At 38.8% G+C, this 20,428-nt stretch overlaps 2 protein-coding genes across 3 annotated transcripts; one reads left to right on the top strand and one right to left on the bottom strand.

The window, feature by feature from the left end:
• Nucleotides 1-83: 83 nt before the first annotated feature.
• On the bottom strand, nt 84-6,323 carry lrrc8ab (leucine rich repeat containing 8 VRAC subunit Ab). 2 transcript variants are annotated; one of them, XM_079449387.1, is made up of 4 exons: nt 6,182-6,323; nt 4,603-4,878; nt 2,291-4,412; nt 86-2,205 (listed from the first exon to the last, which is right to left on the bottom strand). In XM_079449387.1, the coding sequence occupies exons 3-4, from the start codon at nt 4,403-4,405 to the stop codon at nt 1,930-1,932; spliced, it is 2,391 nt and encodes a 796-aa protein (XP_079305513.1). In that variant the 5' UTR covers nt 4,406-4,412; nt 4,603-4,878; nt 6,182-6,323; the 3' UTR covers nt 86-1,929. The 2 variants fall into 2 exon arrangements, with proteins under 2 accessions (XP_079305514.1, XP_079305513.1); XM_079449388.1 differs by lacking the exon at nt 4,603-4,878 and having other exon boundaries at nt 84-2,205.
• Nucleotides 6,324-9,892: 3,569 nt separating this feature from the next.
• Nucleotides 9,893-18,359, top strand: lix1 (limb and CNS expressed 1). Its single transcript, XM_079451137.1, has 6 exons — nt 9,893-10,256; nt 11,822-11,985; nt 13,873-14,013; nt 14,473-14,568; nt 15,825-15,902; nt 16,364-18,359. Exons 1-6 carry the CDS (start codon nt 10,214-10,216, stop codon nt 16,736-16,738), a joined length of 897 nt encoding a protein of 298 aa, XP_079307263.1. The 5' UTR covers nt 9,893-10,213; the 3' UTR covers nt 16,739-18,359.
• The last annotated feature ends 2,069 nt before the right edge of the window (nt 18,360-20,428 follow it).

Here is a 20,428-nt window from a genome sequence, read left to right as displayed (position 1 = left end):
GACAGTCATATTTAAAGCTGATAAAACAGACATTACAATTCAGCTGTTCTTAAATGAATATTAATTGAAAAAAGCAAGCTACTAAAACATTTTCAGTTATTTTATTGAAACAAAGGAAAACGAGTGTTTTATTCATTCTGTATGGCTTCATACATGTTGTGGCATTTCATTCATTTCCACATCAACTACTTGGCAAAACAAGCAACATAATAATACATACGCCAAGTTGTCAACCATAAATATACCAAATGGTTACAGACATTAACACTGGAGGAAAGACATCAGGTGACATTTGTTTTAAATAAATAAAAAAATCCCATGACAAAAGTTAGTCTGAGCTGCAAATATACAAAGGTGAACTTACCTGAGTAGCCTACTGTTATAAGTTCTGCATTCTATTAACTTGAGTTTTCAATGTGAGTACATGGGGAGAAATGTTTCTTCCCTAAAATGTTTCAGACTTGAGGTAATATGGATACACAACATGCAACAAGCCATGTTTGACAGTCCATTAACAGTAACACGTTTGTCAATCTAAAAATGACAAATGAAATGACAAGACATAACAGCAAGGTTAATTCTACCACAAGTAAATAACTGACATATATAGAATGAACCTCTAGCCAACACTGATATTTATAATTCAATGTAAATGTCACACATACTGTACAGAACCGCACTGCATACAACTACAAAACTTGACGAAATACTTCTGATTGTCTTATGAACAGTGACGTCATGAGAATAAAATGACATGAGAATGGGGAACAGTAAACATTAAGTGCAAAGTTGGGGTACTAGCTTAATTTGACAATGTCAATGTTTACGCGGCTGTCATCTAAATACCTTTATTAAAGAGTAATGTTTAAAAGCATACATTTTTAAGGCATTTCAAAGTGAGCAGACTGATGAAAATAAAGTGCTGTATTTGTAAGGAGCAAAATAATGAAGGTCTAGTTTGGCTTTCTGAAAAACAATTTTGTAATACCAATGTGCATCTGCTTAATACAAAAGAAATACACGTAGATAGATTCCACTATCTCTTAGTGTGCTTTTTCAATGTTCTTTTTTGCTTCAGTGAATAAAAACCGCAAACGCCATAAAACAATCTGCGTTCCAATTCGCATACTATCCATCCTAAATAGTATTCGAACATATAATTAGTATGTCCCAAATCACAGTATGCTGAAATGAGTATTCTCAAAGTACCCGGATGGTCTACTGTTTCCGGTGAAAATTGGAAGTGTGAATCCATGGACACTTAACGGCTGACCCACAACTCACTGCAAGAGGGCGGAGTTTAGTGACGCTCCACTGCATTAATAACATTAAACGAATGATGCTTCGCTAAATTAATAAATCTAAGTATACAGTAAACACTAAATACAAACTAATAAATGAATAAATACTTAAATGCAAGGAAGAGCTGTGATTAGGTGTGCGTGACGGTTAAGGATCACAGTGTCATCTAGGCAACAATGGCCACTTCTGTTTCACGTTAGTATGTCCGAGTGCGTGCATACAGTTTTGCTACGCATTAAAATGTATATACTTTTCCATACCAAACAGTACATACTTTAAAGGCATAGTATAGGTAGGCGAATTGGGACGCAGCATAACACTGTAACACAGGTATAAAATGCAGTGAAAATGTTTACAATACCCTAATACAATTGTGTTTATTCATTAAGGCATAAATGAACAGCACCATCATTTAAATGTAATATTTGGTCTGCTCACCCTCAGAAATGCCATTGCTGCCTGTGTTACTCAACGTTCCTTCTGTATCAGGAAAACATATAGTAAATGTCAAACACTGTCCTCCAGCATACAGGAGTTGACAACCGTGCACATGTCCCTAAACACCGTCAGCGACATCTGTGCCCACTTTCAAAAACAGAAGTGCTTCCAAGTGAATCTATCTGGTTCTCAAGCAGCTTCTTTCTCAGTTCTCCACAGTTGGTCTTTGACCTCTGGGGGCAATGTGTTGAAGATACTATCCTCCACAATCAGACTGCTCTTCTTCAGCAGTCTGCACTCTCCCAGTTCAACGGGGAGACACTCCAGCCTGTTGCCCCTCAGTTCCAGCTGGGTCAGATTGGTGAGCTCCCCAAACCGAGAGGGCAGAGACTGCAAGCAGTTGTTTCCGAGGTTGAGCGTGCGCAGTTTCTTACACTGAAACAACTCGGGGGGAAGAACTTCAATCTAGAAAAAAAGGTAAGAGAAAACATCAAAGTGAAATTATAGTAGTAAATAGTTCTATGACAACAGGACGTTCATCCGAACTTACCCTGTTGGCAGTAACAGCGAGGTACTGAAGGTTCTGGAGACTTCCTATTTCCGACGGGATGCTTGTTAGATTGTTATGGCTCAGATCAAGAAACCTTAGCTTCCGGCAGAAGAACAGCTGATTCGGTATCTTCTCGATCTTGTTGCGGTTCAAATAAAGGCGCTCCAGGTTGGTCAGCATACCCATCTGGAAAGGTATATAAGCAATCTGATTATACCACATCTTCAGACAAACAAGTCGATGAAGACGCTGAAAACTAATGATCTCCTCGATAGTCTTGAGGTTGTTGTCCTTGAGATCAATTTCCTGCAAGTTGTGCAAGCTGAAGATGGAATGCGGTATACGTTCCAGATCACAGCGGACCAGCTCCAGCTCGGTCAGGTTCACCATCTTCTTCAAGCTGTTGAGCACCATCAACTTTGTTCCTTCGTTGTTGATGGACAACTTCTGGAGGTGCATCCCGACATCCGTGACCACCTGGGGCAGCTTGGTGAGGTTGCTTTTCAGCCTCAAAACCTTAAGTCGCTTCAACTCCCGTAGACCGTCGATGACGATGTAGCGATTGTTGTCCGCACTGAGGTTACCTGTAAGATGCAGTTCGCTGAGGTTCTTCAAGCTGTAGATCCATAGAGGTATTTCTTTGATGTCTGTAAATTTGATGTGCAACGATTTCAGGTTCTCTCGTAGAAACGCCAAAGCCGGAGCTTCTATTCTGGCCGGCGTATGGTACAGCCACATCTCTCTGAGGTTAGTAAGCTGGGCAATGATTGGCGGGATGGTGACGTCGTGGATGAGCTCGAGTTTTAGGACCTCCAGCTCTACTAAGTCAAAAACCGTGTCTGGAATTCCACTAAGCATGAACAGATGCAACTCTAACTTCTCCTGGGAGTTTTTGGTAACCCTCTGCCGAAGTTTCTCCAAAGTCCATTCGTTGTTAAGATTCAGCTGGCGAAGTTTGTTCTCGCTCACCTCCGAGAGGAAAACGGCGAAACGTTTGGAATAAAGAGGATCGTATTGATCGATCATGTGCAGCATGAAGGCGAAGTCGTTCTTCACGTCGGGGATGTCGCTGTAGCTGCTTTCCTCTCTGATGGACTCAAAAGAATACTTCTTGAGTGAACGTCTAAGCATCCAGCTGAGGGTATACACGCATATCATCCCATACACAACCACCAGGCTTATGTAAAAGCATGCTAAGATTTTAAACAGTGTGGCGAGGGGATGTGCGCAATTGTACATCTGATAGCCCGTGAGGTTTTCGATATCCACACTGCAGTCGACGCTGAATTGAATTTTGTGGACGTAGTAACCCGTGTAGGAGATTATGAGGATAAACTTGACAACTTTGATGATAGTTTGTCGGATGTAGAGTCTGTAGACTATGTCTCCCTCTTCAACATGAATTCGAAACTTCTTCACCTTCTCAAACAACGCCTTGGCCTGTTCGCCTTCCTTTTTGTCCAGTACACCGGTCTCAGAGTGGTCCACGATTCCCTGTTCGAAACGAAACCTGGTTGTTGACAGCATGGGAGTGCTCGCCTCCACGTCCTCGCTGACGTACGACGCCTTCTTGTCGACGGAGCCGTTCATTTTTCCGAAAGCTTTGGGGTCGCTCTCCTCCACCACCGTTTCGGACAGAGCTCGCGTGGTCCACGGTGAGTCGAAGCACTTCAGGAGAATGGACACGAAGTGTTCCAGTTTCGAGCTGGTCCATGGGAATTTGAACCAGAAGTTGCTGCAAGCGAGGAAGATGAGCGTGTGAAGCAGCACCAAATAGGGAAAATATTTGGCAAACCAGTGGAGCTTGTTTTCGTAGCACACAGCGTCGACGTAGTTATACTGGTGGCGGTCGAGGTCATACCGTATCCCTTGAGGTTCCAGGGTCAGGGGCACTGAAACCGAGGAGTTTAAATACTTTCTACAGGTCTCATTTACCACCCATTTGCAGGGCAGGCAGATCATCTTGTCCTGCGTGACCTGAAGTGTGCCTCCGAATACGGCGATCATTAGCATGACCACGGATATATAGTCCGTGAACACGTCCCACCACGGCTTTAAAATGCGATACGCAGGTTGCGTGTCCACAAAATAACGCAGCTCGGTAATAGGAATCATGATTCACCTGCAAGGAAATGAAAGCGCATCATAAGTGAATGCATATTAACTCATTTGGCACGCTTTAGATGCCTCTCATTTCAAATGCTTTTTCGTGCAAGAATAAACAAGTACACATTTTAAAACAGTCTCGCTCAAACAATCCAAATATTTTTTATATATATATACCAACATACTGAGAATAAAAAATGCTTTACCAAAGTCCAGCACAGCTGTCTCCTCTGGCTTGGGCTGCTACTAAAGACGACTCCGCCAAAGGAACACTTTGGCTTTCTTGTCATCTATTATTAGCCATTTCCGATAATAACACTGAAGAATTGTCTCCTCTGGCTATGGCGAGTCCGTGACCCCAGGGTTCAAATCCTGTTTGTCTTAACCGTCTACCTCGGTTGGGTCTTACCTAACAGTCATGTCGATTCAGGAACTGGCACTCATCGCAGTTCATTTTTTTGCCAGGATGGGACGCACTCTTCCTGCCGTGATAATAAAGTATACAATACAATGTCTTATATTTGTATTCTGTATTTTCTTTGAGCCATTTCAATGTTACACCTTTCTCGAGGGAAAAGGTTGAAAACTTGTTTCCTTCATTTATTTTTGAAAGAATTTCATACTTAGTATATACAGACTGTATAAATAAACCAAAATACCCTTCCTTCAAAAGCAAAATGATTTTGGGTTGTTTTCTCAAAAACAAAAGTAACAAAATGAAGTCAGTCTATGTTTACAAAAGCAATCGGTTAAAAAACTGCCAGTTGGGTAAGAAGAATACACTTAAATAGACACTAGGCTACGTTTTTATCTCTTTACTAACTACGTGGATTAACTTTAGTTTTTCTTACCCCATTTGCTTGGTTTAAGCAACGTTGCCTAACTATAATAGTAATACCATAGGTGACCTAGGTACTTCTCAAGTAAATGTATCTTTATATTGTAATTTTTTGACTTTGTACCGGAGAACAAGACAAGTCAGATATTCATTTTTGCCATGAATGGTTTTATTATAGTATAAATGTAATAGCCATGTTTTTGGTGTACTGAATACTGTTTGACCATGGTTTTACAACCAACACAAACTATGGTTCCTATAGCAAAACCATGGTTAATTTGTGGTTACTACGGTATAACTGTAGTGACCAGGTTTATTGTTTCTATTTAAAGCGGAAACATGGTTAATAATCGTCTTGGAAAAATAAACTATGGTCGTTAAAGTAAAAGTATATAGACCTACCCTTATATATAAGCAAATTTGCTCCCTGAAGTCGCTTTGGATAAAAGCGTCTGCTAAATGACTATTGTACATTTTAATTACAATAGTTTAACTACAAATTAAATTGATAAATATGGAATGGTTGATATGATTATTATAGTAAGACAATAAAACAATGCCAAGTTACTATTATGTTAAACTATGGTTAGTGTAGTAAACACATTACTAGGCGAGAGGTTTGGATGATAAATCAAAACAATAAGATGATAAAGATGTGGACCGACTACTAAGCAACTGGCAACTGGATTAATCCAGTTTATCCGAGATGACCACCACAGAGACATCTACTCACCAGTTACCCTAAAAGAGCGCATGTATGTGAAACAATAGCCTTCAAAGAAACAAAGAGGAACTGTACAGTTCATGTTGATCTGATATAATGACACACGCCGCTCCGTAACGTTATGTGTTGTTGTTTCTAGTTTACGGGTTGTCTCTGTATAACGGGACAGTGTGTGTTTGTTGTGTTCGTATAGGGGAAGTGTGTAACAGGAGTGTGTACTCACCAGCTGTGTGTGTGTGTGTGTGCTGTCACCGCTCCATGTGTCTGTCCACCAACAGCTGAGATGAGAATAAAGAACACCGAGAGAGAAAAAACACGGCAAAATCTCTGCTGCAGGGATCAGATGAATATTCAATACTCATATCAGCACACTAGAGGGCAGTGATAACTCATGTTTAGGTTTTGCATTTTTGTCCGTTCATTACTGCCCCCAGTGGACCGGCGGAAGTGGATGCTGAATCGTGTATCAGTGTCGCCGCCATATTGGAAAGGGCAAGATTCACTTTTAAAAGCACAAGAGAACGGAGATGGTGAGGTTATTCTGAATAAAAAAATGTATTTAATACAAAAGTGGATTCAAAGTACCTCACAAAGGGAAATAAATCACAATAAGACAATTATATTTTTAAGAAATTAAAATAAAATAAATGTAAACAAAATACATACAAATAAAATGTAGAATTAACATGTAGTCATTTAGCAGATGCTTTTATATCCAAAGTGACTTACAAAGAGTTCAGGGAGCAATAAGCGATATGTCGTACAAGAGCAATAGTACGATAGTTGCTAATACAAAGTTACTACTGATTAAAGGGAATACATTTTATTTTTAAAAAGAATAAAATAATACAAACAACTTTTGCATTGCCAATGCTTGCATTGACTGGCGAGAGTTTTCATATGAATTCCCAGTGACTGTAAATATTATTAACTCATATATTATTTAATATGAAAATATATTGTTTTTGAAATACGTCAAAATATTAGGTATTAGCAAAAATCGAAATCCAAAAAGCGTATAGCTTTCCAAATCACACTTACTGATGCCTTACAGACAAAATGTTCATGCTCTCCCTTTTATAAGTCGCTTGAGAGTAAAAGCGTCTGCAAAATGAATAAATGTAAATCAAACACAGCCCCTAAGGCACTTGGCTCAAGGCCATTAGATCAATTAAATTGACTAAATAGCCTGAAAGTCATTCTTAATGATAACAGTAACATTTATTGCTTATATTATTTTCCATGATTTATTATCATTTATTGTGTTTATACTACACCATCATTTTGCGGGTACCATGCCCCGGCTACAAGACCTGCCACACACAGCTGGCCTCTGTGTTCTTTATAAACCTCTGGGTAGAAACTGCACTTTGCACTGATCCAGGGACCGAATCTGGCTCTGTAGGTCAACTCCATTAGTCGCAAGCGAAGTTGCAAATCTGTTTCCAGATCAGCAGCAAGCAGGAGATTCCCACCAGCACCTCCATCATAAGCCAGTGCCAGGAGAAGGCAGGCTTCCATGTGTCACCGTTTACATTTCCCACAGCGGGAGGCTTAAACAAGGGCCACTTCATGCAGAAAGACTGCAGGTTATGTCAACAAAGCCCAAAACTCTGCTCGGCCCAAAGCTTCCCAAGTAACATTGTTTAATGTACGAGATGTGTAGTATAGGCCTAAATCTCTGATTGTCTCTCTTTTTATTCTGCCGGCTTTTTATTCTGCCGGCTTTTCTCGCCCACCAATTTTTTTTTACAGTGCGGAAATAGACACAATTTCAGAGTCAACGTTGAGATGGTCTTTCGTATATTTTTATTTATTTCCTGTACAGATTGAATAGTTATATTTAGAAAGCCACATAAAGTAAATGAATGATTATGACTTTGAAAACATGCAAACACACTTTTAAAAAAGTGACTCAACCCCACGCAATCTGTTTATCAGATTGACTTTCACATCCCTGGTTAGTTTTGATCTGACAGCTGCAAGCTTAAAGCTTTTCAGCGAGCTCGGTGGTTCCCACACCAGGTGGCCTTTTCATCCCAGTGAAAACCTCACAACTATTCATCATTAGGGGTAAATACGATTATATAAAATGATGTTTAATGTAGTCTTTATACAGTTTTAATATAATAATTTCACAAAATAACACCCAGCCGGCTTCGGGTGGAATAAATCAACCAAAACATACAATATATCACTCAATGTCTTGTAATTTCAGCTCCAAAGCCATCTCTCTCTCATTGACGAACCCTCCTCCCTCCGTCCTGCGATGCCGTGATTGTCATTTATGCTAAACACCTCTCTCTATTCCCAAGGCAGTTTCATAATAGAGCTTGACTCTGAATGGAGGCCTTATTCCCAAGAATGAAAGACACAAGAAAGTTGAAAAAGAGGCATCGGACTCAGTGAAAAATGTGGTTTAGGCAATGATGTAAAGTGAATTCAGCTTCGAGCTAAGAGGAAATGGGCTTATGGATGCTAAGTGGAGAAGAGGGAATAGTGTGAGCTTTTAGTTCACCAGACTGAGTGAAGCATTCAGACGGATGCCGTCCACCACTTGGATTTGTTCAGGAAACAATTCAGAAGAGCACCATTGAAATGTTTTCTCGTAGCATAGTGACCATTACTGAGGCTATATCACGCTCTTAAAAACATGTAATTGGATTTGACAATAACAGTTGTCAATAAGTTCAACATGAAAACATAAATCACGTGCCGAAGATTACTTTTTTAAATGTATTCTTGCATTAAATGGATAGTTTACCTAAAAATTTAAATTCTTTCATTATTTAGCCTACTCGCCCATTTCCAACCTGTATGACTTTCTTTTTCTTTCATATTAAAAATATGTTTTGAACAGACGTTCCTCAAAATATCTCGAAAAGACAGAAAGTCATACAGGTTCTGAATGATTAACTTTACCTTACATACAAAATTGTAGAATTTACCTTCTACAACTAGAATTATTTTTACTTGTCTAGCCATTTTTGCACCAACGTTGCTCGACATCATATACATCACATACAATTAGCATATTGTTGCGTTTTCATTTCTTTTGTGCAATTTATGTGTGTGTGTATATATATATATATATATATATATATATATATATAATTATGTTATCATTATGTTTTATTGTGTTTGTAAGCTGTATCTTTGAGTAATTATGTCATAAATCAAAACAAACCAACTGCAGTTTGATTGATATTAATTGAAATGCACAATAAAAATACATAACCAAACTCTATATACTTATCTTCTACTGTGAGTATTTTCGGATTTGCATCACTTACAGCACGTCATCCTTTCCCAACCTCAACTGTTTGGCCTTCCTTTGATCGCTGTCCTTCCAAAAACTCAAATGTCCAAATTTGCTGTTATTCAGGGAATGGAAAAAACACTGTATTTCTCTATGTACTTCTGCATGTTTACATATTGTGTTGTCGAAGTTGATAAACACTTTTGTACTTTTTATTTACAGTGACGAAAATAAAATCATGAACTGTGGAGGTTTCCGAAGGACAGCCCGTAATATAGTAACTATATCGCTTATTGCTCCCCGACCTCTTTGGAAGTCGCTTTGGATAAAAGCGTCTGCTAAATGACTAAAAGTAAATGTAAACTATATTTTATGCCATTTCTTAAATATAATATACAAGACTAATTTCTACTAAATGTTTTGCTTGCACCTGCTTTAGATAAACATGCCTTGGTTTGGAATATACATTTTCCACAATTTCAAAATCCTGGTAACAGATCAAATTTCCATTAAAGTGGTCAATTATGCAGTCCGATCTTGTCTGCTGTGCATCTTATGAGTTTCTGTAGTCACTCGACCGCTGCATGTGTAAACTGTGTTGTGAAGGAAGGCTAAGGCATGCTGTGAATGAATGGAGACGGGGGCTGCATTCCTGGGCCGGGGCTTAGTGGACTCAGTTGAGTGGGTGTGTGCAGTATAGTGAGAGTGTGTATGTGCTGTGTGCCCGTGTGAATATAAGGGAATGCGGCACAACGGCGACCACACAGCTAATTAGTTCAACCCCTGACAAAAGGTGGGCCAGCCACTGAAGAGAACCCCCGGGGCGAGCTTACCGGCTCCATAGACCGTTCCCGAGGCTGGAGAGGAGACGGGTGATAGGGGATCTCGTGTTTACCCTTTCTGGAACTTAAGTGATGTTTATTAAGTTTGCACTTCTTCGGAGCATGTAAGATCTGGACGTGGTTTACAGGACGTTTGGGAACAGAGTTGGAGATAATGTTGGGGCCGGAGTCTGACGATGACATAACCTTCAAAGACTGTGAGTAAACGTTTTTAATAGAATGTGATAGATTTTCATGTCTTTAAAAAGAGCTAAATGTCCTGAAATGTTATTCTGAGCAACATCAAATTCTAGCATTTCTTTATATCAAAGCTCACTCAAAAAAGTTTTGTTTGGTAAGTAAGTCGGCTCATGTGCAAAACAAGTGGACGCTCACATAGACTCGGACAGGGTGGTGCTCACTGTTCACAACAGCTGACTCTTTTAAACAAACAAGCTATTCACGCTGTGAAAACAACTCACATACATGGTTGTTCTGCAAAAATATATATACAGTTCCCTTTCTCAATATTATTGCTGACCCCTTTCGAAGGAACGTGATTTCATCCAGTCTGCACAAACACTGGCGTAACTGTGGGTGTGAAACACCGTAAACACACCACAGCTCTGTGACACTCTCTGAGCTTTAGGGACGGACCCGTGGGCACCTGTTTGTTTTTGCTAGGAAAATCTGTTCCATGTGCTAATGTTTGGACAGCCAGTGTAGGGCTGATGTTACCGTGGAGGATGGTATTTTCGTAGAAAGATGAAGCTAAACAACATGTCTAGAAAGAACGTAATGATTTGATAATACAGTAAATATTAGTAATTAATAAGTAAGAACGAATAAACAGAAAATGAACGTTCAGCGGGACAAGCCATTGACCATTTGTTGACCACAACTATGGTTTTGTCATTTCTCATCTCGAAATAACAAATAAACAAACTTGAATAGGCAGAAGAAAATGTTATTTCTCAGATGTTTCTCTATTATAATAACTCAGAAGATTTGATAGAGTTCTCTGTTTTGTTTCATTTTAGTATCAACGATGTTTCTTAAAAGGCTTAGGACTGTAATTGTTAAAATGCATGAAGGTTATGGAGGTATAAAATGATTGTAGAATGTAGAGGTAAAGTAATCTGGATTTGGGTTAAGTTGATCAGAAATGTTTGAGTTCATATTGAGAACTCCAATAATATTGGCTTTTGATTGTAGACTTAATAAATCTGATCTCCGTTTGACACATTGTTGAGATCTATCAGATAAATGTGTGTTTTAATATCATGAGAATTAAGTGACATGAGACTAAAGTGTTGTTCTCCATTTAATTTCCCCCGAGGAATGAACAGATTGAATCTGTTATTTTTCATTCTTATGGGTGAACAAACCTTGTAAAGAATTCATTATGGCCGCATAAAATCCTGTCAGCTGGACACCTCACAGAACACTATAATGTATAGAGGTTCAATGTTTATAACGTCTGAGAGTCTAAGTGGTTACACGAGGGGTTTTTGACTGCTGTGTTTATTGAAATTGTGCCCGTTCATCATTTACATTTACATTTAGTCATTTAGCAGACGCTTTTATCCAAAGCGACTTACAAAGAGTTCAGTAAGCAATAAGCGATATGTCATACAAGAGCAATAGTGCAATAGGTGCTAATACAAAGTTACTACTTTCATCATCAAACACAACCAAACTGTCCTGATAAAACTTAACAACAACCTAAATCACGTCTGTTGTTTTCTCTTTTTTTAATCATTAATTCTGTTTGTCCTCTCAGTGAATGTTGTGGGGATGCTTCACAAGTTCTGGGAGCAGAAACAAGTGACAGATGTGATGATGGACACAGAACATTTGGTGGTCTATGAGTCCATCCCCTCACCCAGCCATCCGTACATATGCTACGTCACTTTACCAGGGGGCAGCTGCTTTGGAAACTTAAAGGTAATTTTAATACATTCTGAAATTAATTAAATGTAATTCAATTTTAGAAATTTCCCAAATAAAAAATGGTCAAAAGTTTATTTCCAGTAAAAAATGTACTGTCTAGTGTTTCATCAAAATTAGTTAATGTTGTTGTGTAAAATTGAGAGGGATAAGCAGGTGGTTCTGGTTCGCTAAAACAGCTGCCAACGTCTTTAAATGCAATGAAAATGTGAAAAACATTATTGAGTTTAAGCATGTGACACACAAACGCTCATATACTGTACATTTGGTCTGCGTTCAGCCCCGACAAAAGGGATGAAATTGGTAATAATACATGTTAAATACTGCAAAATACATGTCTTCTAATGTCTTCTATTGTACCAAACTGAAGCCGACACATTTGTTAATGTCTGTTTAATACCGCATGGGTTGTGTACATGTTGATGCTGATTGGGCTGACATTCTTGACACACCCACCAAACAAGTGTTTCGAGTCTGACGTCATCACGTAGCAGTGTTTTTTTGCCAAGAATCATAGGTAGTTTAAATAGTTGGGATTGGGTTATGGTAAGGGTTTCATAAGATTCAAACTAGCAAGGATTTACTCAAAACCATCTCAAACACCATTGCACACTGTTAAAAACCGTTTCAGGAAACGTGTCGTTCACCCCGGAAACTGTAGCAAAACGTTGTGCACCGGTTTTGAGCTTGAACATACGCCATATCATTCTGGAAAGTTGTATTTGAAAAATAAACTCTTAATAATAGGAATGTAATATAATTGCCTGAGATGAACAAGTTGTAAAAAATAGTATGTATTTTAATTTAATATAGTAGTGGCCAAAAGTGATGTCCAACTTTGTAAATTTGACGTCTTTTCCCTTTATTCAAACATATTTTTTTAAATAGAGAAAATGTGTATGTTGTGTAGTTGTGTTTGGATTGTAAACTGATGCTGATAGAAATATTACTGACAAAACTAACAAAAGATTACACACAACTCAACAAAGGCCCAGGAGAATGACAGTTGTAGTCAAAAACAAGAGATGATGAACAAAATATTTTATATACATTTCCTGTCAGCTTTTAGTTTTTTGTATTGTTTATGAATTACAATGTAAGTTGTTTTTTAAATAAACTGTAAATATCCCAAATAAACTTCTCAAATAAATACTTAATGTTTAGCGATTTCTCCATTTTGTGCCATGCCGCTAATCTTTTCATAATTTAACCTAATGGGACATTAAAAGCAAATATTGTATGAAAATGCCCAAATATAAGCATCACTTTTGATCACTGTACATGCAAAACCACGAATGAAAATCAGTATAAATGCTGTTATTGGAACACATGTTGATTCCGTGACAACATGCCTTTATATTTAAAAGTCATCACTCTTTAAAAATATACATTTTTTCCATCAGTCTTTGTAAAACACAGACGCACAGTGGCACTTCTGAATATTAAATCCACAGTGTATCTCAAATAGCGACAAATGTATCAGATCCAAATCAGCGCTCTTTTGTGTTTAATCTTCTTTGCTCCTAATACAATCGCTGTTTTCATTCCAGCACTGCCTGCACATGTCATACAGTATATTCACTGTATTGGGTTTTCATAAATATTACCAATTCAGAAATGATCTTGGCGCTATATCTGCCTCTGATCGTGTTTAGGGATCATAGACATAATCTGAAACATAATCCCGTGAGGTGGTTTGTACGCATGATGTGACTCGCTTTTGAGAATTTGTTTAACGTGAAGCATAATCAGAGTGTTTATGCTATCATGAAAAATTCCTAATGATTATCCAATCAGTGCGGCTCATCATATTTCATGATTATTTTATCAACATTTCATGATTTCGAGAAATGGATAGCCTCTCTCTCTCTCCCTCTCTCGCAGTTTTGTTACAGTAAAGCAGAGGCCAGACGTGATGCAGCTCGCATCGCCCTGATGAACTCCACGTTTAATGAGTTGCCCTGTCGTCGTATCACTCCTGACTTCATATCACGCAGCGTGAAGGAGGCAGTCAGCACCACCAGCGTGAGTATTGATACTATTGATCTGTTTACAAACAAATTTGACCCTCGTTCAATTTTAAAGGATGGAAGTTATTGAAACAGGCCACCCTCTGTAGATACAGATACATGTCCATGCACTGGCTTCATCCCACCATAAATACAGAGCCAGGAAGCTATTTTAATGATAAATTGGCTTTGTACCAAAAATAAAACCTTGAAAGAGAAAACGAATGTCACCCCCCTTCACCCTAAACCTCGCTGCCAAGATTTTCACACTTTGTGGGAATGTGAGTGTGCGTGTGTGGTCTCGCTTCACTCCCATGTCATTCATCCTCCTAAGTCTTGCCGTTTTCTCCTCCAACAATAAAGACATGCTTCCCTGACTGAAAAACAAAGCAAAAGGGGTGTCTAATGAATCCCAGACCACCCTCTGTATTTAGGTCGGGACGGTTTGAGTAATGACGCGTCTTGTGTTTGGCAGGGTAACATTGCGGACGCCTCGGACCCCAGTACCAGTATAGGAGCCTATTGCCTGATGCTGGAGTTGAACACCGGGAGAACCATGCTGGAATTTCAGGTTGAGAAAAAACAAAGCTTTCACGCAACCCTGATGAAAAGACAGGCTTAGACCAGCATTCATTCTTTTGAATGCAGGTTCAATCCGGTTTATGGGGGAATGGCCTATGTATGATAGCAAAACGTAGCTGTTGAAGCTTGTTGACCAAAGAAATGTTGGTGGTTGGGTAAGTTAAGAAACCTGATGAGGAGACAACAGCATCCCATGCTGGGGACCAGCTGTATAAACTTCACTTTGGTGGTGAACAGCAGGTCTTTTCAGCAGGAAAAAAACTGTCTGGGATTTTCAGTATTTAGTTTTTTTTAAATGTGACGTAATAAATTGTGTGTTGCATGTCATATATTTCTTGCAGTCACATGGAAATTTCGGCGTATCTTATGTTTACAAAAACTAGCTTTTACGAAAAAGAAGTTTATTCAAGTGTACTTTCAACTTAAAAATAAGAAAAAATACTTTCAGTCTACTTTTTATGTGCAGTCTATAGATGCTGGGCTATTTTCATTACCATTACCATTGGTAATGATTCCAACGAGCCGTTTAATAAATCACCATATCGATATATTGTCCCACCCCTAAGTAATAGTACTCACACTTCCTATAGAAATGCTTTTAGTATGCTTCTTTAGTATGCTTTTTCTTTTTTGGAAGGGCAAAGTTTTTCTGATGTTAGCGAAATGTATAGCCTATACTCTTAAAAAAGGTGCAAAAGTTTGCCATAAAAGAACAATTTTTTGCCGAAGGGTTCCACAAAGGACCTTTAACATCCAGAGAACCTTTTGTTAGAAACCTTTTGTTGTTGTCTTTTTCCAAAAGTAAAAAAAAGAAATGCTTCTTATATTAACGTTTCAGTAAATGGTTGCTTGAGTACTTCTGTGGCATTGCTGTGAAGAACGTTTACCACCTTTGTGGTATGAATGATCCCTGGAGGAAATGCATGTAACCAAAAAGAGATCTTGGAAAATTAGACAGTTACACACTTTACTCACGCTGAGGCTGTTTTTCACACCATCTGCACGAATCCTCTTTATGACATCAGCCTGACGTGAAGGAGAAACAGCACTTGTGTTAAATGACCTCAGCATCAAGCTCAAAATTAACCATGATGTTACCATTTCACAACTCATTTACACATTTATACACATCTACACAAACTGTTGATCTCTCGGTTTAAATGTACGTCAAGTGACTAAAATGTGGCAATATTAACTCATCTCTCTCCCTCTCTCTCTCTCTCTCTCTCTCTTTTTTGGGCCTAGGAAATAATGACAGTTTTTCAGCTTTTGCACTGGAATGGGTCTCTGAAGGCTTTTCGGGATATGAGATGTAGCCGACAGGTAAGAATATAGTAAACTCTTGTCAAATTCCTAGATGATAGTGTTTGTAATATAGTAAATAATAACTATATTACAGTATTCACTACACTGTATTCATTATAGTTCATGTAACAGAATACCGTATGAAGTTATAAATTAATGTGTATATAAAAAAGTGTGTTTTAACATACTACAGTACACTTTAGTTTACTATAGTAAATACTAAAATATACAACATCAATTTTAAATGTGTTTTGGGTGGTCCCAAGTGTCCATAATATTCAGTTACTAAATATTTTAACTTCCGGTATCTATCTGATTGAAAAGTAAAAATCGACATGCACAATTTGATCATCATTCATTCAAGTTCAGATTACACACATACATAAGATTTATGGATTTATTACATCACATCCTTTAGAATAAGATATATACTGTATTACCCGCAAATAAAACAACAAGTTCATCTTTTGTCTTTACAGGAGGTCATCCTCTATTATTCACAGCAGCGTCTGAACGAGCTCACACGCAGTCACATGGCTCTGGACTGGTTGCAGAAGGAGCATCAGTCTCCCGGTCTGCTCTCTCGGGAGCTGCAGCTGGCCATGAAGGAGCTCGGGGAGGCCCGGCGAGCCGGCAGGGAGCTCCGCTTCTACAAAGAAAAGAATGAGATCCTGAGTCTGGCTCTCAGTCACGCTAACGCTGAGGATCTGGAAGAAAACCAGAGTGAGGAGATGTGCTGGAGAGAAGAGACTGAGTTTGAGCATCAGGAGGAGAGTTTGGTGGATGGCGAGCACAGACAGTTTTACTGTCAGGGGAGTGTGAGTGATGAAGAATCTGTAGAGCGAGCTGTTTAACACACGTGTGGCTTATTTGTTTTCGGACAAAATGTATATACTGTACATTTTAATTAGGATTTTTTTTGTGTTTTAATGTAGTATAAGATTTATACAATGCTGATATCAAAACTACAAAAGCTAATTGGTTCTGTTACAAATGCCATTACGAAGCATCAGATGTTTACCAATTAGTATTATTTGATTATTATTTACATTGGTTTATATAACATGCCACCAGAACACAACACGTTAGAGTCCCACAAAGTCCATTATAGTTTCTTACAAACCAAAACAATCAAATCCATTAGAAAAGCCGTCACGGTTTCTGGTTTTGATGCATAAAGGTAAGACTTTTTACTTATCAGGAGAAATGCATATTTTAGTCACATGTTGGTTTAGGTTCTCCAATGAAATCTATTAGACAATATGACTAACATAGCGCTGCATTCGTTTGTCATGCGCTTGTCGTCCACTAGAGGGCGGTGTTTCTGTACTTTTGTAATGAGCTCTCGCTCCTAATTGGAGGGGACAAAGCTAACAGCTCTGTCATTATTCATTATGTAGCTGTGAATAGGTCATTTTTTATTTTAAACAAATGCACACACACGCGCCTAATCACCTCCTATTGTAAATGTGCTTTGTGAAATCAGGGCTTTGTCAAAGCAATTATGAATAAATGTTGAGTTTATGTGCTGTGTGTTGAGTTAATTGGTACATGGAGGCTGCGAGTGATGGCCATGCAAATTGCTTCTTCGAGTGGGCCGGGCTTAAATGTGTTTTGCACAATGTTTACTTTTTTAACTATTGTTCCATACTTTTCTCTAATATAACAAGCAAATGTAATAAAGGTTATTCCTCTCATTTTCGTGTGTTGGCTTTAACAGCCTCCACTCTCAACAAAGGGTCATTAAAACCTCCGCCTCTTTCTTTTCGAGCAAACGCGCGAAACTAGGCCATAATACATCTTGTTTTTCTCAACTTTCATTTTTTTCCGACACAGCGGTTGCTAGGAGACGATTGAACCTAAACTAAGAAATCTTGAGCTACAGCAATGATGGGTATGTGTCCTCATAAAGCGCTCTTATTGGGAATTGATAACGTTATATAAAATGCAAATTTTTCCCTCTTTCTAATCTTCTTCCACTTGAACCGGGCCGGAAGTTTGTTTTGATTTCCCACTCGCGACTCAGAAAGAAGAGATCCCCTTAGTGACAAAATAACCTCGCAGGAGGGGATTTCTGTGTTTTGAGACTTAGCATCAGATGCGTCTGATCCATACTTTGAAGTCGTCTACTCATATGAAGATCCTACACACAAAAAACTTGAATAATTTTCTTAATGAATGATTTTGCATAAATTATCTAATTACACAACAAGACGTCTTGTCTGTAATTCGCCGCTTTCACACTTTCCTCCCATGCCAATTTGCATTTCTTTTCACTCTTTGAGGAATGGTATAGCAGGTCGACCTACAGTGAAGGAAAAGAGTGAAATAATGATGTTTCTGGCTGTTTTAGAGAGTGGCTACATGGTACTCTTGGTTGGTTCAGCAATTGTTCTCATTCAGAGATTGTGACGGACCTGAAGCCATTGGTGTGGCTGCCTTTAATTTACTTTGAATAAAAACCCTTTCACTTTCAAATTGAAAAGCGTGACATTCTAGCCTTTCTTTTCCTTCTCGGGACAATGAGATGTAAATGACATCATTCCGCTCTTAGGGCTGATGGGAAACGACAATGAGATGGAGCGCATTAGTTTTTTCACACAATGGCTGACCAAAGGGGGCAGAAATCATATTTCCTGTTTCAATATTGAATTAATAACTTGATGGAAGGAGGGGCACACAAATCACCTTCAGTTTCAACATATCATGAAAACCATTTGGAAACCATGTTTCTCAGGTCCACCATCATTTCAAAAGAACTGCAGAGAATTGAAATAAAACTCATTTGTATTGTGGGAAACTATGAGTTTGCAATGCCGAGGGGTTACACCTTCATCATTCTTTGCGAATAAATCCCATGGAACCGATCATAACATGTCAGGGGAATCGTAGATAAAGAGAATTAAGAGACCACAATTTTCTTAAGTTCGTAGGTGTGTTTCTGGCCATTTTTGTTCACGATTTTACTGCATCCACTCACAAAAATTAAAATTTGATGTATGAACTGTAGGACATTTCCAAAATATTTTCATGGAACACGATCTGCAGTATCCTAATGATTTTTGGCATAAAAAAAAAATCGATAATTTTGACCCATTCAACGTGTTGGCTATTGCTACAAATATATCTGTGCCACTTAAGACTGGTTTTGTGTTAAACTACTTATAATTTAAGCAATTTTTGCCATAACTGCCAGGTGCTATTATCCAAAGCGACTAAAAGTGCATTCAAGGTAGGCCTTTATATTTTATCAGTATGTGTTCCCTGGGAGATGAACCCACACCTTTACGTTGCTAACACAATGCTTTACCAAATGAGCCATAGAATACTTTTCAGGAGAAAGAATTTGGAAGGAAAACGTGCAGATTTTTCACGACGCCAATGAAATTTTTCTTTTTTTATATCCAGAGAAACATGACCTTGTCATTTTCCTGACAGGTAGTGTGTGACTGGTTTTGTTGGGTCCTTCACATGGCAATTAAACCCACATGATAATTGCAAATGAAAAACAACAAGTGAGAGGTGCTGTGCTATGTCTACTCTCGGCTGCGAACACACCTTTCCGTTTCACACGCACATCCGACTGCAATCTCCATCTGACGCTGCAATCTGCTCAAAATTGACGTGGATGTAAGTGCTGTTTCTGCAGAGCCTGCAGTGCTGTCCGAAATCTCAGGAGAGCTCTGCTACGGTCCTGTGCCACGCAGATAGACAGACTGGCCGTTCTTTACGTTCATTATTCTGCATCTTGTTAACCTTGCGTGAAGGCACCTGTCAGGGCGTCTGTGCAGCAGCATGCCGAGCGAAACCAGGCGCAGCGGGAACGCCATGTGGCCCTTGTTTCCTCCGACCTGTGTCCCATTTCACCCACTCGCCTGTTCTTCACCCAGCAAAGGACATCTCACCCTTTCTGTTCTCATTGAACCAACAGCAACTTTACTTTCATTCTGGACAACATCCTTAAAGGGATAGTTCACACAAAACTGAAAATTCTTCTTTTATTTCCTCGCCCAAAGATATTTTGAAGAACCCTGGTAACCGAACAACATGGGTGTGTCCATTGACTTCCATTGTACGGACACAACTGAGACATTTCTCAAAATATTTGTGTTTCACGGACGAAAGAGTCAAATATAGGTCTGAAATATAGGTCTGAACGAAATGAGGATGAATAGTAGTTGGTGAACTGTTCCTTCAGACACTTTCATTCTTCCAAATGAGTGCTCGGTTCCTCATTGTGTAGAAAAAAAAGAGTTATGAAAAAGAAGGTTCACGTTGCTTTTTCCTATACAATAAAAGACAGTGGGAACCATAAATGCGTGGTCACCATTTGCTTTCATAGTATGGAATAAATAACCGGTGTATTCTGCTCCCTCCTTGTTTGTTCCAAGCAAGAATAAAGCAACTTGATGGCGAGTAAATGATGACAGATTTGTCATATTTTGTGTGAACTATCCCTTTAAGCTCATTCAATTCAAGCCAGCCTTCTCAAACATTCAGCGGTTTGTTGAACAAATGGCTCGAATGGCTCCATCAGACCTGTC

The sequence above is a fragment of the Barbatula barbatula genome, assembly GCF_947034865.1.
Source record: "Barbatula barbatula genome assembly, chromosome: 2".
Taxonomy (NCBI): Eukaryota; Metazoa; Chordata; class Actinopteri; order Cypriniformes; family Nemacheilidae; genus Barbatula; species Barbatula barbatula.
This window is presented reverse-complemented; position numbering and strand designations above follow the sequence as displayed.

Bases quoted from the DNA above. Each gene is read 5' to 3' on its own strand.
- lrrc8ab (XM_079449388.1), bottom strand. From the start codon at position 4,405: ATGATTCCTATTACCGAGCTGCGTTATTTTGTGGACACGCAACCTGCG. The intron at 2,206-2,290 runs GTAAGTTCGGAT...CTTTTTTTCTAG, and splicing joins TCGCTGTTACTGCCAACAGG to ATTGAAGTTCTTCCCCCCGA.
- lix1 (XM_079451137.1), top strand. From the start codon at position 10,214: ATGTTGGGGCCGGAGTCTGACGATGACATAACCTTCAAAGACT. The intron at 10,257-11,821 runs GTGAGTAAACGT...TTGTCCTCTCAG, and splicing joins TGACATAACCTTCAAAGACT to TGAATGTTGTGGGGATGCTT. The intron at 15,903-16,363 runs GTAAGAATATAG...TTGTCTTTACAG, and splicing joins ATATGAGATGTAGCCGACAG to GAGGTCATCCTCTATTATTC.